This window comes from Limanda limanda, chromosome 20 (genome assembly GCF_963576545.1).
Source record: "Limanda limanda chromosome 20, fLimLim1.1, whole genome shotgun sequence".
NCBI classification, from domain to species: Eukaryota; Metazoa; Chordata; class Actinopteri; order Pleuronectiformes; family Pleuronectidae; genus Limanda; species Limanda limanda.
In genome coordinates this window covers 19,589,933-19,610,126 of record NC_083655.1, presented here as the reverse complement: position 1 = coordinate 19,610,126, position 20,194 = coordinate 19,589,933, and the positions used below count along the sequence as shown (strand labels likewise).

Genomic DNA, 20,194 nt, shown 5'->3' with positions numbered 1-20,194 from the left:
GCCTCTGTCGCTGATGCTGATGCTGAAGCTGATGCTGATGCTGCTGCGGCGGCGGCTGCTGCTTTGGGTGCAGCCGCTCCGCCAGCCGCAGCCACGTCCGCCGCCCCCCCCTCCCCCATCCGGAAAGTGCCTCATAGTTTACAGATGCAGCAATGCGGAAAAGGAAAATATCTGCACTCTCCCAGGTTTAATTTCATCTCATTCCATTTACCTATTGTTGCTCATCTGTCTCCAACCTGAGCACAGGAGTAATAGAACTCTGTCGCCCTCAGCTCAACACCTCTCTGCTGCTCATAGAAGGTGGCTAAGGCTGTCTGAGCAGCTACGGAGAGGCATTTATCAGTGTCAGACACACCGCACAGAGGACTCACTGCAACACAGTTGTCAGCATAATTTGGCTGGCTCATAATCTCCGACTCTGCAGCCCCGGGGATTATTCAACTTTTTACCTCTATTCAGTGGCAAGTAATATCTTTCTGTGTTTTGCTTCAGGGTGCAGGGGGCTATCTGAGCCCAGAGCAGGTTCTGACTTTGTGTTTGAACTGTCTGGCCAGAGAGGAAATGACTGGAATTCATAGATGAGAAGGAGCAGTACAATTATAATGTAGTTTGATATGAGAATTATATTGCCAAAAGTTAATGGTTAGCAAATTTACAATGAAACACCTGAGGGTAATCTGTGCGCTGCAAAACAGGGACTGATAATGTATAACTGCTGATGTTTAACTGGACTAATTTCCTCATCAACTATGCTGATGTCCATAAAATGAGAGGAGAATATATAACTGCAGTCTGTAACATGTCCTCCCAGCCATCAATTATACTTTCTTAGTAAGGAGTCTACGTTTATAAATGTGTTTGTTTATTTGACAAAGCTCTTAGTTCAGTTGCTTAGGTCAGTCTAAAAATATTTTTTTCTCAGCGCAAGTTCTTTGTTTTATTTGGTATTAATTGTGGTTTAAGGCTATTCAGAAAGCAATATGGCACTGATGTTTTATTAACAATCACATTTTCTGACAACCATTCTATTGTGTTGGTGCAATAATGACTGCCCTTTCCATGTAATGTCCCAGGAGATGTTTCCAACCTTGCGATCATACTTTCAAATCCCGGGTTTATTTTAAATCCTAGGAGTCATGGACAGACATCTGGTTATTATCATAGTTGTCTTAGCAACAACCTTATTGGGGGTAATGTTTAGACTTTGACATTGGACTCTATGTTATTAAATTATTATCACAAATATTTGCCAAACAAGTACATTTTGATCCATTATTTAACTTGACTGCAGATCAGAAAATGCTCAATATGGGTTGTCTTAAAGAACAGTGAAAACAATTGTCTATATTTCTCTCATACCAAATTAAAAATAATGTTTATGTCTTATCATTAAATGTGAATTTTGTATTAATGGCTTAAAACCAAAATAAAGTTTTAGTAGTAAATATATATGAGAGTCATTTAACAGCAGGAGGAAAAACAATTCTCTCAGGTTAAAATTGCAGCCTGCTGTCAGGGTTAAGTGTGTAGTTAGAAGTGTGGTTTGTTATCTCAATAACCACTTTAAATTAAAGGTCAATGTGATGACTCTGCTGTTCTTCTGTTTAATACTTAATGCACAATTTTTTCATGTAATGAAGTGTCTGAATAAAACATTTTTTAATTTATCATAATTTGCACTGAGGTGACAGCATGTACACATATACTTAGAGGTTGGTATTCAATAATAATTGGGACTGAGGTTTGAACATTATATATTGCACATTCGATCATTGATTAAAACAAGATTACAGTGAGTAGCTAATCCACTGATCCGGATTTTCTTCACATGTGTTGAAGAAAATTACTTGGAACTCTCCTGACCTCAAAATCAAGGAGATGGTTAAAATATCCTCCACAAGCTGTTAGCACATGCACATTTTCCGTTTCTCGCATGGGCAGAGCATGTTTGCACTCGCTGAGACAACTCAGTTGGCATGAGCCCGCACACGTCTTTGAAATTATTCCCTGTACTTCATGAAGGACAAAGGTAACATTAATATTCTCTGCAATCGGCTGAATGCAATTACAGTCCTGATCTTAGAAGGGGCCGACAGTTAAAGATGTGCTGGGGCTTCAATGATACAGATACACTGCAGTGAATCTCATGAATTACATTTGTTCAAGTCCAATAGGAATAATAATAACTTTGAGCCAGTATGTGTGATGTATTTTCTGTGATTTAAGCATCTTTCAAATTCTTTATTTTTTCCCTGTAGAACAATGGTTCCACCCCTGTTTGTTGTAGAGTAAGCAGATGAGGCCTGCCTGCCTGAGGACGTCAGCAGCCACTCCTGGGACATGGATATTTCTGAAATTAGGCTGGTAGCCTAACCATGCAGTGCTTTAAACATTAACAGTAAAGTAGTCAAATTGATTTAGAGAGTCACAGGCTAGATTCTCGTCGTCTTAGTGGAAAGGCTTGAAGCAACACTTTGGGAAAGCTTGAGGCAGAAGCTTGACTCTCTGATCCCAGAATAAAGATTCCAGTCCAGCAAGATGAAATAAAATCAAAGACTTCTTCGGTATCTGTGGTGGCAGTAAAGAAATGACTTTGTTGAATGGCTCTTTTAATGGTTTATATATTAACCACGGATGCATGTGTGAGACTGTGTGTGCTTTCCATAAGAGCTATCACATATAGTCAGACCACGTGGTCAAATTCCCTTTACATCATCTCTTAAACACATTATATTCAAATTAAACCCTTAACTAAATACTCCCTATACTTTTCCTGTCTTGCTTTGAAATATGCAGCCAGTGGACTGTCAAAAAATCCATGAAGTTTTCCATTGTGTGACTCATTCAGGGTGTTGACGTGTGAGGCATGCATGTTCTGGCCAATCACAACCCAGAGGACCGAAAGGTCTGTCAGATTCAACTTTGACATTGTCTGTCATGGTGTTTTAAATTTGCAATCACTCAACTGACATCCTACAGTGACCTGAGAAACTGAAATGTACACCACCACCTTAAAGCCACAGTCTTGGCAGGAAGACCTTAGAATGGCAGAATGTCAATAGTCCGACTTGGCCAAAAAGCAGTTATTAAACAGAGATGTATTCCTGCTACTTGGCTCAAGTTGTGAAGTAAACTTAAGCTACACTTTTCTTCTCAGCAAGGCAGATGGTTGATCAATACCAAATGCCTCATTCATTACTCGGTCAGCTTCTTTGCATTGTGGCTTTCAAATCACATTAAAACGCTTTAACTTCTTTTCTGCACAACACGCGATCTGTCTAAGTAGTTCTGTGAGAACAGAGACTCTTTAGCTGTCCAGCATCACCAGACACCGAAGATGGCCTCCTCTTCACCCGGGATCGATCACAAAAAAGCGTGAAGGTAATTCTGAGCGATGCAGGTGCATTGATCTCAATCAGTTTGCCAGTTACCTTTTTTATATTAGAGGTGGGTTTTCTGAAGTCACCATCTTACACTTTTTCTGGATCTCAACCCAACAACTAGTTTTGCTGAGTACTTGGCAAGTACCTCACAAATGTGTCAAAGAAGTCAGTAGGTATGTGGACCAGACTCTGTGGTGGAAATAAAATATCTGGCTCTACGGGGGTTTATGCTCTAAGGCGCCCTCATTATATAACCCTCCCCTGGGGCTTTACCTGAGCCGGGGTTCTGTTGAGCTGTATTGGAGGATGTGTGAGAGGTGGAGGTGGAGGACACCCGCTGGTCTGGGCTCATGCTGTCCTGCGATGAGCTGGACTTTCTTGGCTTCTTGTCAGTCAGGTGCAGTGGCGAGCTCTTTTTGGGAGGTGTCAGTGGTCGCCGTGGTCTGGCCGTGGCGTTGACCTTCAGCCAGGCTTGGACCTTGTACTCCACAATCTCCCCGTAGTTAGCTCGCGTCACCCGGCACTCGTACAGCCCTTCGTCACTCTTGCTCACTCTGGACATCTGCAGCTTGTGTGAGATGTCATTGCCCTGGACCTTCACTGTCTGTTAGAGTAATTAAAAGAGACCACAGTGTCATAACATTGAACAGCACGATATAATTCCAGAAGGTTCCATGACAAGGCACACTTCTTTATTCTACAAAATGGTCTGGGATTCTCATCCTGTCACATTTGGATACTTACACATTAAAAAGCACAGTGGATTATGTATTGTAACCCAGACAGATATGGTAATGACTATTGGGGTGAAAAATACATTTCCAGAGTACCGTTTCTTGGCTCGCGGCAGAAGGTTCTCATCTGTCTGCAGTTCTCATCTGCAGCTTTCCCCTACATCTTGAGGGGCATGAGGGCTCTGAACTAACATTTTTAAACTGGTGGCATTGGAGCCAAAATCTTTCACTTACTGGCATTCAGCATTCAATCTAAAGGTGTCCCGGGGATACAAAGTGAAAATCCATCCGAGTGCATTATTGTGATTCTACAAAACATCATTATTCTGTAAAAAAAAAAAGTCATTCGAAAAAAGTGTCTGATCCAGATAGTTGCAGGACTGTCTCCTTGGGATCATTTTTGGCAGAGTCAAATGAAAGTACTTCAGACGGACTCCTTTGAGATCAAACTGAATGGACATGATTGTTTCATCAATATAATGACAACATTGAAATACTGTCTGCAATAAAATAATAGAAGCAGAATTTCAAAGTGTAGCTGCCTTGGTGCAAATATAACATCAGTGACAAACTTCTATTGGCTCACGATAAAGAAAATCATATCACCCAGGGTTAACATGTGTGCATTCTATCTATGTATTGCTAGTGCACATTTCAAAATAAAATAAAATACTTTTGACATTTAAACTTAATTATGATGATTCTAAAGGGGCCTGTTTTAGTTATATCCATTATTCTATTAAGTTATTATGATGTTGTAATTATGTTTACTCAATTTAATTGCTGAGATATGAGACAATGATCTGTGCAAAACAAGCATCTAAAAATAGATATGATGTCAAACTGGTCACTTGATGTATGGCTGTATGTAAACTCCAGTTATGTCATCCCAAAGAAGACTGTGTAGTTTGATGGGCGGTAAAGATGAATGCGCCTCTGTGCGCAGCTTTGCATTTAAAGCGGCGGGGAAGAAAAGGGGCGAACCAGTTTCCCGGCCATGAATGCAGGACGAGAACCACTGTGACAGTAATAATACACTGCCACTGATTTCAATGATTAGCTCCTTTCTACTGCTGAAGGTGTGTTATTAGGGGAAATCAGTTGCTGTTGTGTTTGCTTGCAATGAGGCAACTGCCAACTTAGGTCCTGGTTACACGTGTGAAAGGCACTGGGCAACGACCGTAAGGGCTGCAATTAGGGTGGAAAAGGTTTTGAGCTCGTAACACGCTGTTCACAATAAATCTGTATGAGAGAAAAGTTTGTAAATGTAAAATATATGTCAATGTAAAAAACTAAAAAATGTAGATGTGATTGGACAATGACAATGGCATCATTGCCTCATTTCTGCCACTGGTTCTGAAAGGCTTTTTTATGACCCAATTGGGTTTGTATACATTCACAGCACATAAATATTTTTTCCATTATTTTCTACAGAATCATCAAACATAATTCCAGCTAGCACCATGACAATCTGCTCCACATTTCAAGACCTTCCATGGAGATGACAGTGACAGAGCTGTCTCTTCGATTAAACTGGATTCTGCTACAGGATTGGACTGTCGGTGTCCAATCAGATTCAAGTGTTTAATGCACATTGTTCTGCTTTTCATATGTACACAGATGTTGGCAAAACCACTTTGGCAGTGTCTTTGTGTAATCCCCACAGATATCAGTGATATGATTTGATCATGTTACACATACAGATTTATTTAATAGCTTTACCTTTTGGTTGTAGCTGCAATCTTTGAAAATCATTTCTCTCACAATCACTTTGACCCTATGATGAGCCCAGAACAGGATTACACAACGCTTTCCTCTACTTACGCTTATTTTTGTCCCCTCATCATCAGGATCAGGTTCTGGTATCATCTCCATCTGGAACACAGAAACAGAACACAAGAGAAAGAGAGCATTAGCAGAGTGATATTATCCTGCCGAGTGCAGCGGCTCTCAAACAGACACTCTGAGGATACAATCAAAGACGTATTTTGTGCAGGTTCGGAGACGATATCCCTAAAACCAACTACGAGATAACTATGACCACATTGAGAAAAGGCATCATCAATCCAATTAGGGTTATCAATCTTTCATTCGTACACCGGCACGTAGTTTACAGGCTGAGTGACTGCGTTGCTGCTGCTCTGCCTTAAAAAATAAATGCACAAAGATGTCCCTCCTGCTGGGGTTTTTGATTTATTTTTAGATTCTTTAAGTGGTTCTGTGGAGAAATTAAACAGGGCCTCCAAATGCTACGGCAAATTCGGAGGAAACAACTGCTTCAAACCAGCGTGATGTGTTACAAACTAAGAGCTTCCTGAGAGAAATTATGCCTCAAAACCTTCATCAGTTGCCGCAGTAAAAGTAATATTACTCATAAAACTTATGACAAATAATAAAATGTCAGGAGGTCAGGAATAGCTTTTCACAAAAAAAATTTAAAGGAGAGAATACCATTCCTCCTCGGCCCACAAAATGCCCCTTCTTGAGCCCTAGTGGTGTAATTCTAGCACGGTGGCAAGCACTAAGCCTACAGCCTACATTATGGACCGAGCATTGATTTTAGAGGCTATAATTTATTTATCCCACATCGGATGCCAAATGGATGTGTGCCTGGAAAAAAAGTCTGCTGACTACAAAGCTGAAGAAGACCAAGAGTGGGGCTGCAGAAATATGGCTTGAGAGAGGGAGGAGGAGGAGGAGGAGGAGGAGGAGGAGGCGGAGGAGGAGGAGGAGGAGGAGGAGGAGGAGGAGGAGGAGGAGGAGGAGGAGGAGGAGGAGGAGGAGGAGGAGGAGGAGGAGGAGGAGGAGGAAGTTTCTCCAGAGGACATGGACGGCTCCACAGCTGACACAAAAAAAAGGAAGGGCAGGGGAGGAATAAGATGGCTACTTATGAGCATTTGCTGGGGAGAGCATTATTTCAAGCACTGTAATTACCTCGGAGGAACCAAGCGCTTTCCTCTGGAGGATGTTCAACAGACAGGTGATTAATGAGCAGAATTAGGAGCCGTAACTTTCCCTGCCTGCATGTATGCATGACTCCTACATCGTGACTCCACAGATCGACCTGGCATTCTCTATTGTATCAAAGAGACGTCCTTAACGGCGAGGCAGGATTAATTGTCGTCAGACTGTTTCAAGCCATCAAGTTCAGCCTTGCCTTCTATGAACTTCTCAGCGGGGCGTGGGTGTGCAGTCTGCATGCAGTGTGTCACTTGAGGGAAACAGAGGCTCTTCTGCTCATGCACGTGGTGGCTGTTGCACTTCGCTCACAGTGAACATTAACAGCCTCTTGCACATTTCATCATGGAAAATCGCATGGGATTATTAAAATGGTTTTTCATCACGGCAAGACTGTTTTTTATTACTATCCTGCTTCCAGCACATATTGAATAGTGCATTTTTCAACACAAGTTGAATGGTTTTAATTTCTCTCATTATTTTAATTTCTTCACTGATTACTCTAAATGCAGTAGCTCCTTTGATTAGGTAATACAAGTAGGTAGCTTTGCTAGACAATCACGCTGGAATGTGGTACAATACAACAAGAAGGTCAGTTAAGGGGAATAAGAGTGTATTAATACATAAAAGTTTGTGTAAACATGATAGTCAGTTAAAGCAGGTGCACAATGCCTGCTGTGTCTCTACTGCAGAGGGTGACTCCAAGTATCCAACATGACCTGAGCTTCGTGAGGTTTGAGAAAATACTGCAACATGCATGATGTTATTAGGGTTGTCTTGGCTTGTGCTTAGAGAGTAACTTTTTGAAGGCAAGCTACGTAAACGGCAGCAAGGGTATACCTCATATCATGAAGTATGCAACCTCCAATGTGTGGGATTTAAAAGAAATATATATATATTGCATTATCTGTGTTTCATTAGTGTATCATCACTTAAAACTAAGAATTGTTTTTGGTAGCTTAAAATGTGCCCTTTAAAGCTAGCTGCATAGCGATTAGTATCCGCCCTATTGGATTGCCATGTTTCTCCAATAGCCAAGAACAGACCAACCAAACACCAACCAAGCCCTCCCTAGGTGTCCCCCCCACCCCCTAATTGGAAGGGGAGAGTAAGGCGAAGGGGTATTCAGTTGGTTGCCATCTTCAACGATGCCATTAAATCCCTCAACGCAAACTTTTAAGATGAAATAAAAGGTACTGTCACAAAGTGCAAAAGGAACTACAGAAAAATACTTGAATATCAATTGTTAAATAATCAATTCCACTCTTAAAAAGTGGAATAAATAGTGAAAACAAGTTTTATGCTAAGGATGAATGCCATACTCCAAACACATTAGCTGCTATTTCAACAACTCCTGGGTTCTTCATTAACAGCACTTTTGCTAACATTTACCATTTCAAATTCTCCCCTCACAGCACTTATCCTTCTTTAGGTCGTCGAATGTAAACAGTGCGCAAGTAGGTTTTAAAAATGAAACGCAAAACTCCATGAAACTCACCCTCTGATGTTGTAAACACTATGTTCCTACAGTCCATTAGCTCCACCGTCATCGCTCTGGGCAACACACTATTTAGTAAGTGCCTGAAAGCCCAGGGTCTGCTATAGTGTAAAATTAAACACACCACTCCAGAAAACACTAACTATGGATTTCAAGATTCGTCAACAAAACAATCTCTGTATAAGCTGTATGAGCTGTGATATTCCAATAATGTATGGGTTGAGAGACATGCACCTTTGATACAAGCAGCTTCAGTCTAGTAAGAGTTGCTATTTTGTTTATAAGAATCTATTTAATTGTACATTTCTCAGTAATAAGTGAATCGTTTTTTATGTCTAATTTGCACTAATTTTGACTGAAACAAGTAACATTTTGCTTTAGGTGAGAGACAAACTGAGACACCTAAGATTAAATGTGGCCCCAGACTGATTACTGAGTCAATTTATAGACTTATTCAAGGGAGTCGTATTCTGTTGGCTCATAGGAGCTTTTGACGTCCATGTAGCTGAATATGATGCTTTAAACGGATTTCAACTGAATTTACCCCTGTTGAGCTCTGTTACCTTTTTTTTGGGTTTGTTTGTTTTGTTTGAATCTTTCTTACACGTGCAATATGGGTTACACTGAATACATCAAATTGTTTTAGTCTCGGTAAATGTCTCTTGAGTCGGCCTCCCAACACATACCTTACCTTAAAAAGAAAAACAAGATGTATAATTTTTTGTTTTCATGGCAGCATCTCCCCTCTGAGGTCAGAAGACTGCACCTGCCTTGTCCATATACTGAGAATAAACCCACGGCTGGGTTCACCTCTATCTGCGAAACGTTTTACAATATTTTATTCTAACACACTCATTGAATTTATGGGCACTAAAACAAAAAAATAGCTGGTATTTTACGAGTGTGAAGCCATTAGTCACCCAGCACTGTACAAGAGCAATTAACATTATAGTGACATAATGGATGTCCAATATCAATTAGGAATCCAGACATTTATCAACTGATGTAAAAGGCATTTATCTGCTACAAAGAGATAGCTTTGTGTCTTCTAAATAAGAATGGATAAAAATGGGAGCGTGCTAAACCTTTTATAGAGCATAATCACTCCGGTTGAATTTAACAGTTTCAACTCTTCAACGACTTTTTCTTATCTAAATGTGCGCCTGACAAATGTTTCTGTAAGCAAGTTAGGAGCCTGTGACAGCAGTGTGAGCTCCAATGACACTGTAAGACCTACACCTCCATTATTTTCCCATTTATAACCCATTTCTATTAGATGAGTGGTTTCAGAGCCAAAGCCGCGGCCGCACAAAAGTATCTCAATTTCAATCGCTTGATGCTTTATTCCAAATCACGTCCGCCATGACACGTTGCTATTCCTCATGCAAATCTCAAACTGACGTCTTTTAAAATAGGCTCCACAATTATTGTGCATCAAAAAAAGACAGTGTCAGAGATTTGCTGCGACTATGAAGCAACCTCTACTGGCATGGCCAATGAAAACACATTAAAATGAGACAATGTTTCCAATAAAGTTGTCCTGAAGTCGCTGGATTTCACAAACACAAACACAAAGAGGAGGATGAACTGTGGACATGGACTTCATATGACATTTTAAACTCTGTAAACTCAAGCTGTATGGATGGAGGAGATTATTCTGTGCTCACTGCAGTGGGAAGCTTATCGTCAGACAGTTTGCATTACATGATGACAGCTGAGTAGTGGTATTAAAGTACACTTTAAAAAAAGCCTCTAGATTATCCTATTGATATGAAATAAAATGATGGTATTCATGACAAATGCCTACGGGATGCTATTTGATATGTTATATTAAATATATATTTTTGTTTTTGTAGAAAGGATGATGCAGAATTAAACATTTCAAATAACTTCAGAAATGTAATTTGTTGGTAATCAGTGGAGTGTTTATATATATATATATAAGGTCCAGTAAGGAAACACGACTCACACCCAGACGTTTCATTTGATGTTTGACTGACTGTCATTAGGCTGATTAGTTCTAAGTGAAGGCGACTGGGGCCGACCTAAGATTATGCAGTGTTTGTCTTCTACTTTAGAAATATCATGCATACATTATTAAGGGTTTGATGCTGTCTTCGATATGTTAAATAAATGTTTTAGCTACATGTAATGTAATTCAACCTCCATTAACGACTTATCATTGTATTTATGCAACTTGTTATGAAATACATCCATTTCAGTTTCTAAGATTATAAAATGGCAGCGATTCATCACAACTTCTGCATTTGTAATGGAGGTTTGGATGATTTTGCAGATTTTGTTTCTTTTTTTAAACAATTTATGTTTCTTTGACACGTGGTTACTGAAATGCAGCTGTTTCATCATGAGAGCACTTTACCACTGACAATCGTCAAAAACATCTTGCTGGCTATTTCCTATTTCTTTAAGATAAAAAGGCTTCTCTCCCTGCGAGTCCATTTTTCGATTTCCAAGGAGGCCTTCATGGAGAAGACAGTCGGAATGAAGAATAGTTTTGCACAACAGGGATATCATTACTGCAGATTAATCTAGCATGCAACTCGGCTTTCAAAACACTCCACACAAAGAGTGCTAAAAAACTAAATAAATTATCTGTTGCATCTGTCGTCCTTTGAATTTTTTTTAATCCTTCTTCTTGCACCCTTTTCCTTGGGGCAACAAGTGCTGCAGTCGTCTTGCACAGTGCAATTATACCAGATATAACATTATTCATCAGCAATGTCATGAATTTTGCATCCACAATAGATCTCAATAGATCACATGCGAACGCTGTCCCTCTGATGATCAGTGAACACAGAATCATAAGACACAAGAATGATTGCGTATACTCCGTAGCTTGCATTTCAGTGATGCTCACCTTCAGTTTCTGTAGCATTGAAAACGTCACCCAACCATAACAAACTACTCAAACTGCATGAGGCTGTTTTTTTCAGTATACTCTTTTTGTTGATTTCAATAAACAGTGAAAAGGTATTTTTTTGTTGAAGATCAATCAGAGGAATGTCCTATCTAGCTCCAGAGACTCCTGGATACGTGTACATATATCAGAACATCACTATCACTCTTTCCAGTTTTCGTGCTAAGCTATGCTGGCCATAGCCTTTTTCATTTAATTTGTGGTAATGAGAGTTGAGAGTACTCTCTCTCAACTCGCTTTCTCCTTGAAACATGGGCAGGAAAGGAAATCGAGGTTTATGGCACATTGTTTGAAGTGTAATTATGAGTAGGCAAGTATGATTAAATGAATTTAAATAAATCAAACCTATTAAATCTTCCACTTGGTCAAATGAACTTAACATATTCACTTGACACTTGACTTGTGACAAATCAAACATTTTTTAGGGAATTCCCTCCAAATGACAGTTTCATCAAAATAAAACATAAGAATTACCAGCAATGAAATACATTTAGCTTATTTTAGAGAAGGTGTGTGCAGTTTTATGTTATAATGAACTGTACATGAAAATGTATAGGCTAACTAAACAAAGGTACAGACTTTAGAGGGTGGCCTGATCTCTGTCATGGAAACAACATTCATAGAATAATTTCCTATTTAGAAATTTGTCTTCAAACTAAAAGCACAATGTTCATCTTGTTGCTGAACTGCTTTATATTGAGCTAAATTACACGTTGTGAAGTTTGGTCTGAACATTGAGTTGATTTCCTTAACACACCTCTGAAACAGCGGGCATGCAATGTATGAAAAAAAAAACAGCAATTCAGACAATAAAAGCTTCACTTTAGATGAACCAGGTTGGATGAACAACTAAAGGCCAATTTATGCCTCTCCGTTTTTTCTATTACGGACAGATAAGACCGCCCTATCCGTCGTGAAACGCCCTCTCCGAGTGCTTCGGACAGCTTTTCGTACACGTCTGATTTTTCTAACTATCCGTCTTCATGTTGGAGACCCGACGGACCGCTCTTGGCTGTGATTGGTCCGCGAACGACATCATTTCCGTATGATGTCATTTCCGTATTTCCGGACCTCAAACTTCCTGTTTACTTGTAGCAACAAACACGAACACAACTATGATTCTACGATTAATGTGACGTGTGTGTTAAGCCAGCGGAGTTGTCCGGCTGACAGTGGCTCGTTAGAGCACTGAGGGCATGTGTGCACGGTCACATACGGTTATAACGAGCTTTCAAAACGGCGCTAGCAGGCTAGGCTAGCGACCATGCTAACTGCGGTGGTAACAGTGCAAGAACCCGCCGTCACGACTTTAATTCCACTTCTATCATGACACTGTTTCTATAATACCGTCAGGTTAGAAGCAAACACTGGGTAGTGGTTAGTGTCGGGAGTCCCTGCTGACTGTGTGTGGAAGCTGGGGGGGAGCTAGCTCCGGGTAGCTTCTAGCTACATGTAGCCTCAAGCAGATTCAAGCTGTGGAATCAGCAACACAGTTCGGAAACAAGACCGGGGAACCGCTGCGCTAAGAAACGATTACATCAGCATCTTGACCCGCTGGGTGTCACTTTATTTAGTTCTGTTAGTTGCCATGGTTCAGTGTGTGGGAGGCACTGCCTCCCACACACTGAACACACACTGCCACTCCGAGGCAGGCTAACATGTAAACAGAGACACGTGGACTTCTTCTTCCCAAATGGGGTAGGCTTCTCTGAGCTCGTCTTCCGTTGCGCCACCTATGGGTTTGGCGATGATTTTTTTCCGACGGACTGTGTCGGAGAAGTAAAAATCAAAAAGACTCTTTGCCCCCCGCTGAGACCTCTCCGAGAAACGGACACGTAGTAGTATATAAGAGCCTTAACAACTTCTAACTCCACTCTGCACCATATACGGGTTATAAAAAGTTCTGCAGCCAAACAATAAACAGGACGATCTATCTGAGGAGGACTCAAAGAATGATAACAAGGAATAATTCTGAAGTAGCTCTTGAGCATTAACACAGGACAAGCAAACTGCCTATTCCAAAATAGGTTTAGAACGGGCACTGCACTCACATAATGTGAGAACATTTCAACTGCAGCACTGATGGGGTTTGATAACAGAAAATGTCTTTAAGTTCCAAAAGACCATGTCTTTGTGTCGGTCTCTCAAAATCAAAGAGCAAGGCTTTCTTTGTAGAGCGGCCATTTCCACTTATGCACAATAATGATTTCTTCTTTAAAGAGAATTCCAGCATGGAAGAGGCTAAGATAACCGTTTCTCCGCCCTCAGCAGCAGGAAATACACCAGCATCTGGTGCAGCAATATGATAACATGTTCTCCATAAGACAAATGACCCGCAAGTGAATGTTCCCACACTGCAGCTAATTTCATGCCTGTACAGCCACTTTTACTGACACAAATGAGTTCATGGCCTTTCTCTGAGGGAGGCTGATGAGGAATGAAGGACATCATGAGCTGAAGTCAAGGTAGATGAGGTAACCTCTGAGGCATCAAAGCAGAAATTGATGATGTTTAACAATGTAAGATTATCTGTGGGGATTTTTTTTCTTGCTTCAGCTGAAATAATTACATCTGCCAGAGAATGAGAAAGATTCTTTGATTTGAGCAATATCATAAAAAGACAGCTGCCATACATGAGGAGAAACAGTGGTACTTTCTCTCTTAGGGTTGTCTGACAGAGGAGGAGCAGGCTATTAAAAAATTAAACAAGTATTGACATGGATCTTACATCATCTTTAAAAATATACTAGTTCAAACTTGAAAAAGGAGAAACATCATCATCTTAAAAGAGACTGCTTGACTGCCTCGCTGTCTGAAAGCAGAACTGATCAAGACTGTAAAAAGCAATCCCAATAGACCCTGGCCTAGATGTATTTAAACTCACCCAGTGAAAATCAATGCAAATAGTTCTTATTTATATCACTATATTTTGTATTTCTTTTGGGCAAAAGAAGCTGCCCACTGAAGCTTATGATCCTCCGCCAAATAGGCAAATAGTGTCTTATTTAGAGGAAAGTTCATTAGTGTAAAACCCAACAAATATAGTTTACATATAAAAAATGACAAATGCTCATAAATACTATTATTAAGGAGGAGCAGCAACGGTAAATATGCGTCTGAAATTGTTACTCTTACAAGCATTATATTATGCTTTATTATATATTATTATTTTACATTAAATACAATCCTCTAACAGTTGCCAGACTTAAGAATGTGATAACATGTGGACACTGCACCAAACGCCTGAAAACTGAAGGGCTTGAATTTCCCTGGGTTTAATGTACGTCTGCTGCTGGAGACGGCCCTATCAGGAGTTAAACATGGCATGATGTCTCAGTAAAATTGTCGAGGAACCACTTAAGACCGACTGGAAATCCCATCCAGTCGTCTCTTTCTGTTGCCTGTATGTAATGAGAAGGATGGAGAGTTGTTAAGTCGTATTGAAGAACATCTAACTGGACCAAAGTGAGATTTCCAGGAACGTTTACATGCTGTGTAATGTGCTGCAGCTGAGCAGCTAATCGGCTTTCTAGCCTGCAGACTGACGTTGGCTGGGCACTTGTCCTCACTGATTGCTTGTTTGGTCATTTATTCAATAAGACAAGGTGCAGGACAGAATGTGTGGTCCTGTCTGCGAGTTAGCAGCGAAGCTAACGTTGCTGCTGTCTGGCTCGGTGTGGCTGTCGGCTCTGCCTTTGATTCTAGGCTGACGTTACAGCTTTGTTCTAAACAAAACTGGGCTGATGACGTTTCTTACTCGAGACCGATGCAAAATTTAAAAAAAAAACAATGTGGAGCTATACAAGTACAGCACATAGAAGACCGTTTTTGAAGATATGGGTCGATGTTCTTATCATGTAAACAAATTAACGTGATCACCGCACCAGAATGAACGCCCAGTTCACACCGGCTGTGGTTGCACAGCGCAATGAAAGATAATCTTCTCTGTCTATTCTGCTGTGAGCCACTGAGAAAGAAGTGAGACGTCAAATCTCTACAAGAGCAGTGCGGCTTCTGTGGCTGAACCGCAGCCAGTGTGGCAGCTCTAATCTGTTAACATGGGCGCAGAAATTAATAGCAAGTCATTCCGCAGTTGTTCCACGGTGCAACTGCTGCCAGTGTGGCCCGGTCGAATACGTTTTTTCCTGCCTCCCTCACCTGAATCCTCCGTGTTAGTTGCTGTCCTGAACGGGTCTTAATGGAGAAAGTCTGGATACAATTCTCTGGACTTCTTCAGCACTTCTGCTGCTAAATCTGGAAAGCTTTAGGTTTGTTACATTTTCTGCCATAGAGAACCTGAACCTCTCTTACACTCTGTACATTTTGGGGAAATATTCCACATAAAATCCTACAATCTACATATATCCTGGAATCCTGCCCAAGCATCAAGGTCACTAGTTTGTTCACTAAGTTTAAGTTTAGCCCATTCATCATGTAAAATACATATGAAGAAAGCTCCAAAGGGAAAGCAATATAAGAGAAACCACTACATGTGAACAAATTGACAGTGTATTGATTAGCAATGACAGGTCTCCAGCTATGATTGATGTGTTTGGTGTTTGGTGCCATCAAGATCCATTACAGGCCGGACATCTTAATCATATCCGATAATGAGTTGTGAATGCTGTGTGTATTTTGAATCCAATCTCTCCTCCCAGCTGTGGCTCCTCTGTGGCCGAGCAGTCCACCCCCCCTTTAGAACAAAGTAAGGTCGTAGTGGGTGTAAAGTTAGTGTACATAAAGCACAAAGTGCTTCGTAATTACAATGCTCACTGACTCCTGCTAGAAGATGTTTGGGGTCTAAGCTTGGTTGTTAACCCTAATTACATTCCACAGCTGACAGGGGTCCCATTCACATGCAAACACTAATCCCCTTCACAGCCCATTGGTTTATGACAAGAGCTATGTTAATTGCATGTAAAGCCTGCAATTGTGCGTGTAGAAAACATGAAAGTACTTGAATTGTGTACAATTACTCCATTACTTTATCCAGTGAGGGGGAAATGGTCCTTTGACAAGCCAATGTTACAGGAATTAAAGACCAAAAGAGAGCTCTGATTGAAATATGAGTCGGTCTCAATGTAAGGCTGGAGAAAAGAGGTAAAAGATGATTCCATGGGCCAACTCCGAAAAGTACCTAAAGATGAGGGCACATAAGTCCCAGTGTTACGATGGTGTCAAAAACGAAAGGTGTTTTTTCAGGCTCTGTTTTCAGAACCAGCCATGCAGACATTATCAGACATTCACCAGACTTGCTTTGTGTCGAAGCATCAAAACCCTGCAGTGATGGCTCCAACGAATAACAATTAGTCCTGAGAGCTGTTTGGGCGGTTTTAGCTCTCCCATTACCTGTTCACCAATATTGCCGCATTCATTTATCAGAGTGTGAGTTAATAACATGTCATTAAATGAAAAAAGAAAGTCTTAAAAAAGTGTTACAAAGATCATTGTTTTCAATTGATATTTCATAAAGTGATGAACTTTGGAAAAATTATTATTATTTCTTCAGATTAAATTGTAATTATTTCAAACAATTTTAGTTAAAGACTGCCTTGGAACAATAAAAAGTGCACAAGATGGCATCTTTAATTGTAATCTTAGAAAACACACAATAACACCATATTTGTTTCTTTCTGTAGGATTTTCCTACACTTGAGCCTTAGTTACGGCAATTAATGAATGAATTAACTATTTAGGCCGCATTTATATAAAAAATGCGGGAAATTTGCACCACTTGTGGTCAGGTACAATGCAAAATCTGGTTCTATTTGTTTTCAACTCTTTAATCTCCCCACTTGAACTGTTTCAATTTGGTATCAAGTGTTGGATCTGAAGGGTACTTGATGGGCGCATACCTCCGCCAAGGCTCACTGTCCACTGTATCGCCAGATACCATATTGGTATCAGATACATACTGTATATCATGTACACTGCAATGTTCTGCAAACTGCTCATTTTAAAAGGAGAATAAATATCCCTTCTCTGATTTAGCCTAAAGGATTTGTAACCAAACAGTATCTGAATATAGATCATCCCTCGTTAAAATATACTCTTTGATTCACAAATCCAATTGATCTTGATGCACACCAAATGTCCCCTGTAAATGAAGATTAGCATTCCTCACATTTTTTCATAAAGATCTCCGCATTATTTCTTGAGAATTTCACATAAATCTGTAAACCGTGAATGGAGCCTGAACTCCCTGATCCAATTCCCCACCAAAAATAAAAAAAATAAACTCCCTAAAGAAACTCATCCATCAGCAGAAATCTGTTGTGGTGTTGTTTGCGTAATCTTTATTAATAACAAACATTAAAACCCCAAAAAAGTACAGGGGTGAAAACATAACCTCCTTGGCCGAGGTAATAAAAGCAAACGTAAGTAATGCATAAATAATACAATAATGAAGCCCATAGGAGTTGGCAATCATAAATCTGTCATGAGGAGAGAAATAATAAATCAGACAGGAGTGCAAAACAACACTCGCACAGTAAATCCTCCAAACTGAATGACCACATCCTGTTTCTCATTGCCTCCATAAATGATACATAAGATACATATGTTGCCAAATGTGAGGTCGATATCAGCAGCATGCCATCATCCAAAATCTCAGCTGTAGTGGGGCGGTGGCTCAGGCGTTAGCGCGGTCATCCTCTTTCCGGCAGGTCGGTAGTTCGATCCCAGTCTTCCCCATTCTGAATGCCGAAGTGTCCCTGGGTAAGATACTGAATCCCAAATTGACCCTTCTGATAGAGAAAAGTGCTGTACATAGAGTGTGTGTCAATGGGTGACCGTAAAACTGAATTCAGTGGTCCACAAGACTAGAGAAGCGCAAAAATAAATACAGACCATCTAAGTCAAACCCAAAGATATAGACTGTCGGTAATGAAACTAACTTATGTAGTTAAATGTAAAAGAGTGCTCAGATGGTCCCAGCCCATAATTTCTTCCGGCCTCGCCTGATACCGCATGTCTTCAGTGTCATAGGATCTGAGGCAGGGTCTGGTTCAGGTGATAAGTGTGAACACTCACTGGTAAATGTGCCAGACCGTAATTTCACTTCACACAATCAGTCAGGCTTGTTTCCCATCTAAATTGAAAGGTAAAGTTATGTTAAGCAAATAAAGTACTGAACCCTGCACGAGAATATGTGATCAATTATTTTCTTAAACGTACACCCCCAGTCTTATTCAACTAGTGAGAACAATAAATACACCACATCCACTGTAATCAGGCCATTCATGTGGACAGCTCATCTAACCGCAATGGCCTATGTCACTAAGTCAAAATAGAGATTATTGTATAATATAATATATTATAACCCTGAAGCCCAAGCCTTGATTTCTTCCCCACTGACGTAATAGTAACAGTTGGATGATTTATAACAGTGCTTATAACTGTCTCCTGCAAGTTACGTTAGTGACAACCATTTGTGTACAAGGCCCACCCATCAAAATATTCCTGGATATACTGGTGCAGTAAACACATCTCAAGCACCGACTCTGTCAGAAATGCAACAAAAGAGCAGCTGGATATGTATCTGTTTCCAGCACAGACAAAGAAAACGTGGGCTGACTGTTAACCGGTGACTGTTTGCAAATTTCAGTGACTATCATTCATCAGTTGTCAAGGCATTTTACTTTAGGCAAAAAACGTCAATCTGCTCATAGTGAGAGAGAAAAAAAACTCGGAGGATCAACAAAGCCGGTTGACTTCATTCAATTTCACGGCAATCAATGCGATTGCTGTTGAGATATTTCAGTCTGGATCAAAGTGGGGACTGACTGATTGACAGTATCAGCCCTAGGCTAATATGACTAAACATTTTGAAGTTTGCAACATTAATGTTTGGATAATTTGAGGCACTAAAACTTTGTTGAGGTTGGGAGAGATTATTTTGAATGTCAAATGAAATTAACACTGACTGTCCTGGGAAACAATAAGGCTTCAACATCTGAGGCAAGCAGTTTGTTGAGTTATGTACCTGCTTATCCTTAAGTATTAGAAATGAAGATGTAATACTGTTTTTGACTGAGAATAGAGGCATTTTCTATTTATTAGTTCACTAGTTACAGCAAAACAGCAAAATGTTGAATTTAACTTTACATAGCTTAACTAGGGAATTCAAGTGGTCTTTCTTAACCCTGAATTAAGATCACATCTTCATATTCAGCATCTCAGCTTCTTCTAAATGTCAACAATTGTAGGTTGGCACATTGCAGAAGTTCAACCAGTAACCCAAGTTTGGAAACACACAGTAAATGCCTGTGAAAAAGCACGATGAACAAGCATGGAAATGAGTCTGCACCTTTGACGAGTCCTAATTGATTTGGCAGTTTAATTTTTGTCCGCGCCGGATAATCCAATTCCAGGGAGACAAAAAGGTGAAATGGCATGGCTGGAGATGAGGGGACCGCGGCAAAGGCTGCCTCAGAAGAATGCTGAATGAAATGAGAGGCGCTGAGTGAAATGTCAATTCAAGTTGACGGCTAGCAGGATGACGAAGTACCGACTGCCCGCCACGCGAATGCCTAATGAGAGCCGAGAGGTGACATTTGAGTATGCCTGGTTGTGACATCTTTAGTCGAGTTTTTTAAGCTCAACTAGGCTATTCAGTGTGCTGTCAGCTTCAACTGACGACTGAAAAAACCTGAACTGAAACCACTCAAAGATGACATCAGCC

General features: G+C 40.4%; 1 protein-coding gene across 1 annotated transcript in view; it reads right to left on the bottom strand.

The window, feature by feature from the left end:
* Window positions 1-221: 221 nt before the first annotated feature.
* The window catches only part of vstm2a (V-set and transmembrane domain containing 2A), a 66,273-nt gene continuing 46,300 nt past the window's right edge, over window positions 222-20,194 (bottom strand). Inside the window, exons 3-5 of the mRNA XM_061093610.1 lie at window positions 5,942-5,992; window positions 3,657-3,987; window positions 222-322 (exon numbers count right to left, since the gene is read on the bottom strand). Of these exons, the coding sequence (XP_060949593.1) occupies window positions 222-322; window positions 3,657-3,987; window positions 5,942-5,992 (483 nt within the window). The remainder of the gene's footprint in view (window positions 323-3,656; window positions 3,988-5,941; window positions 5,993-20,194) is intronic.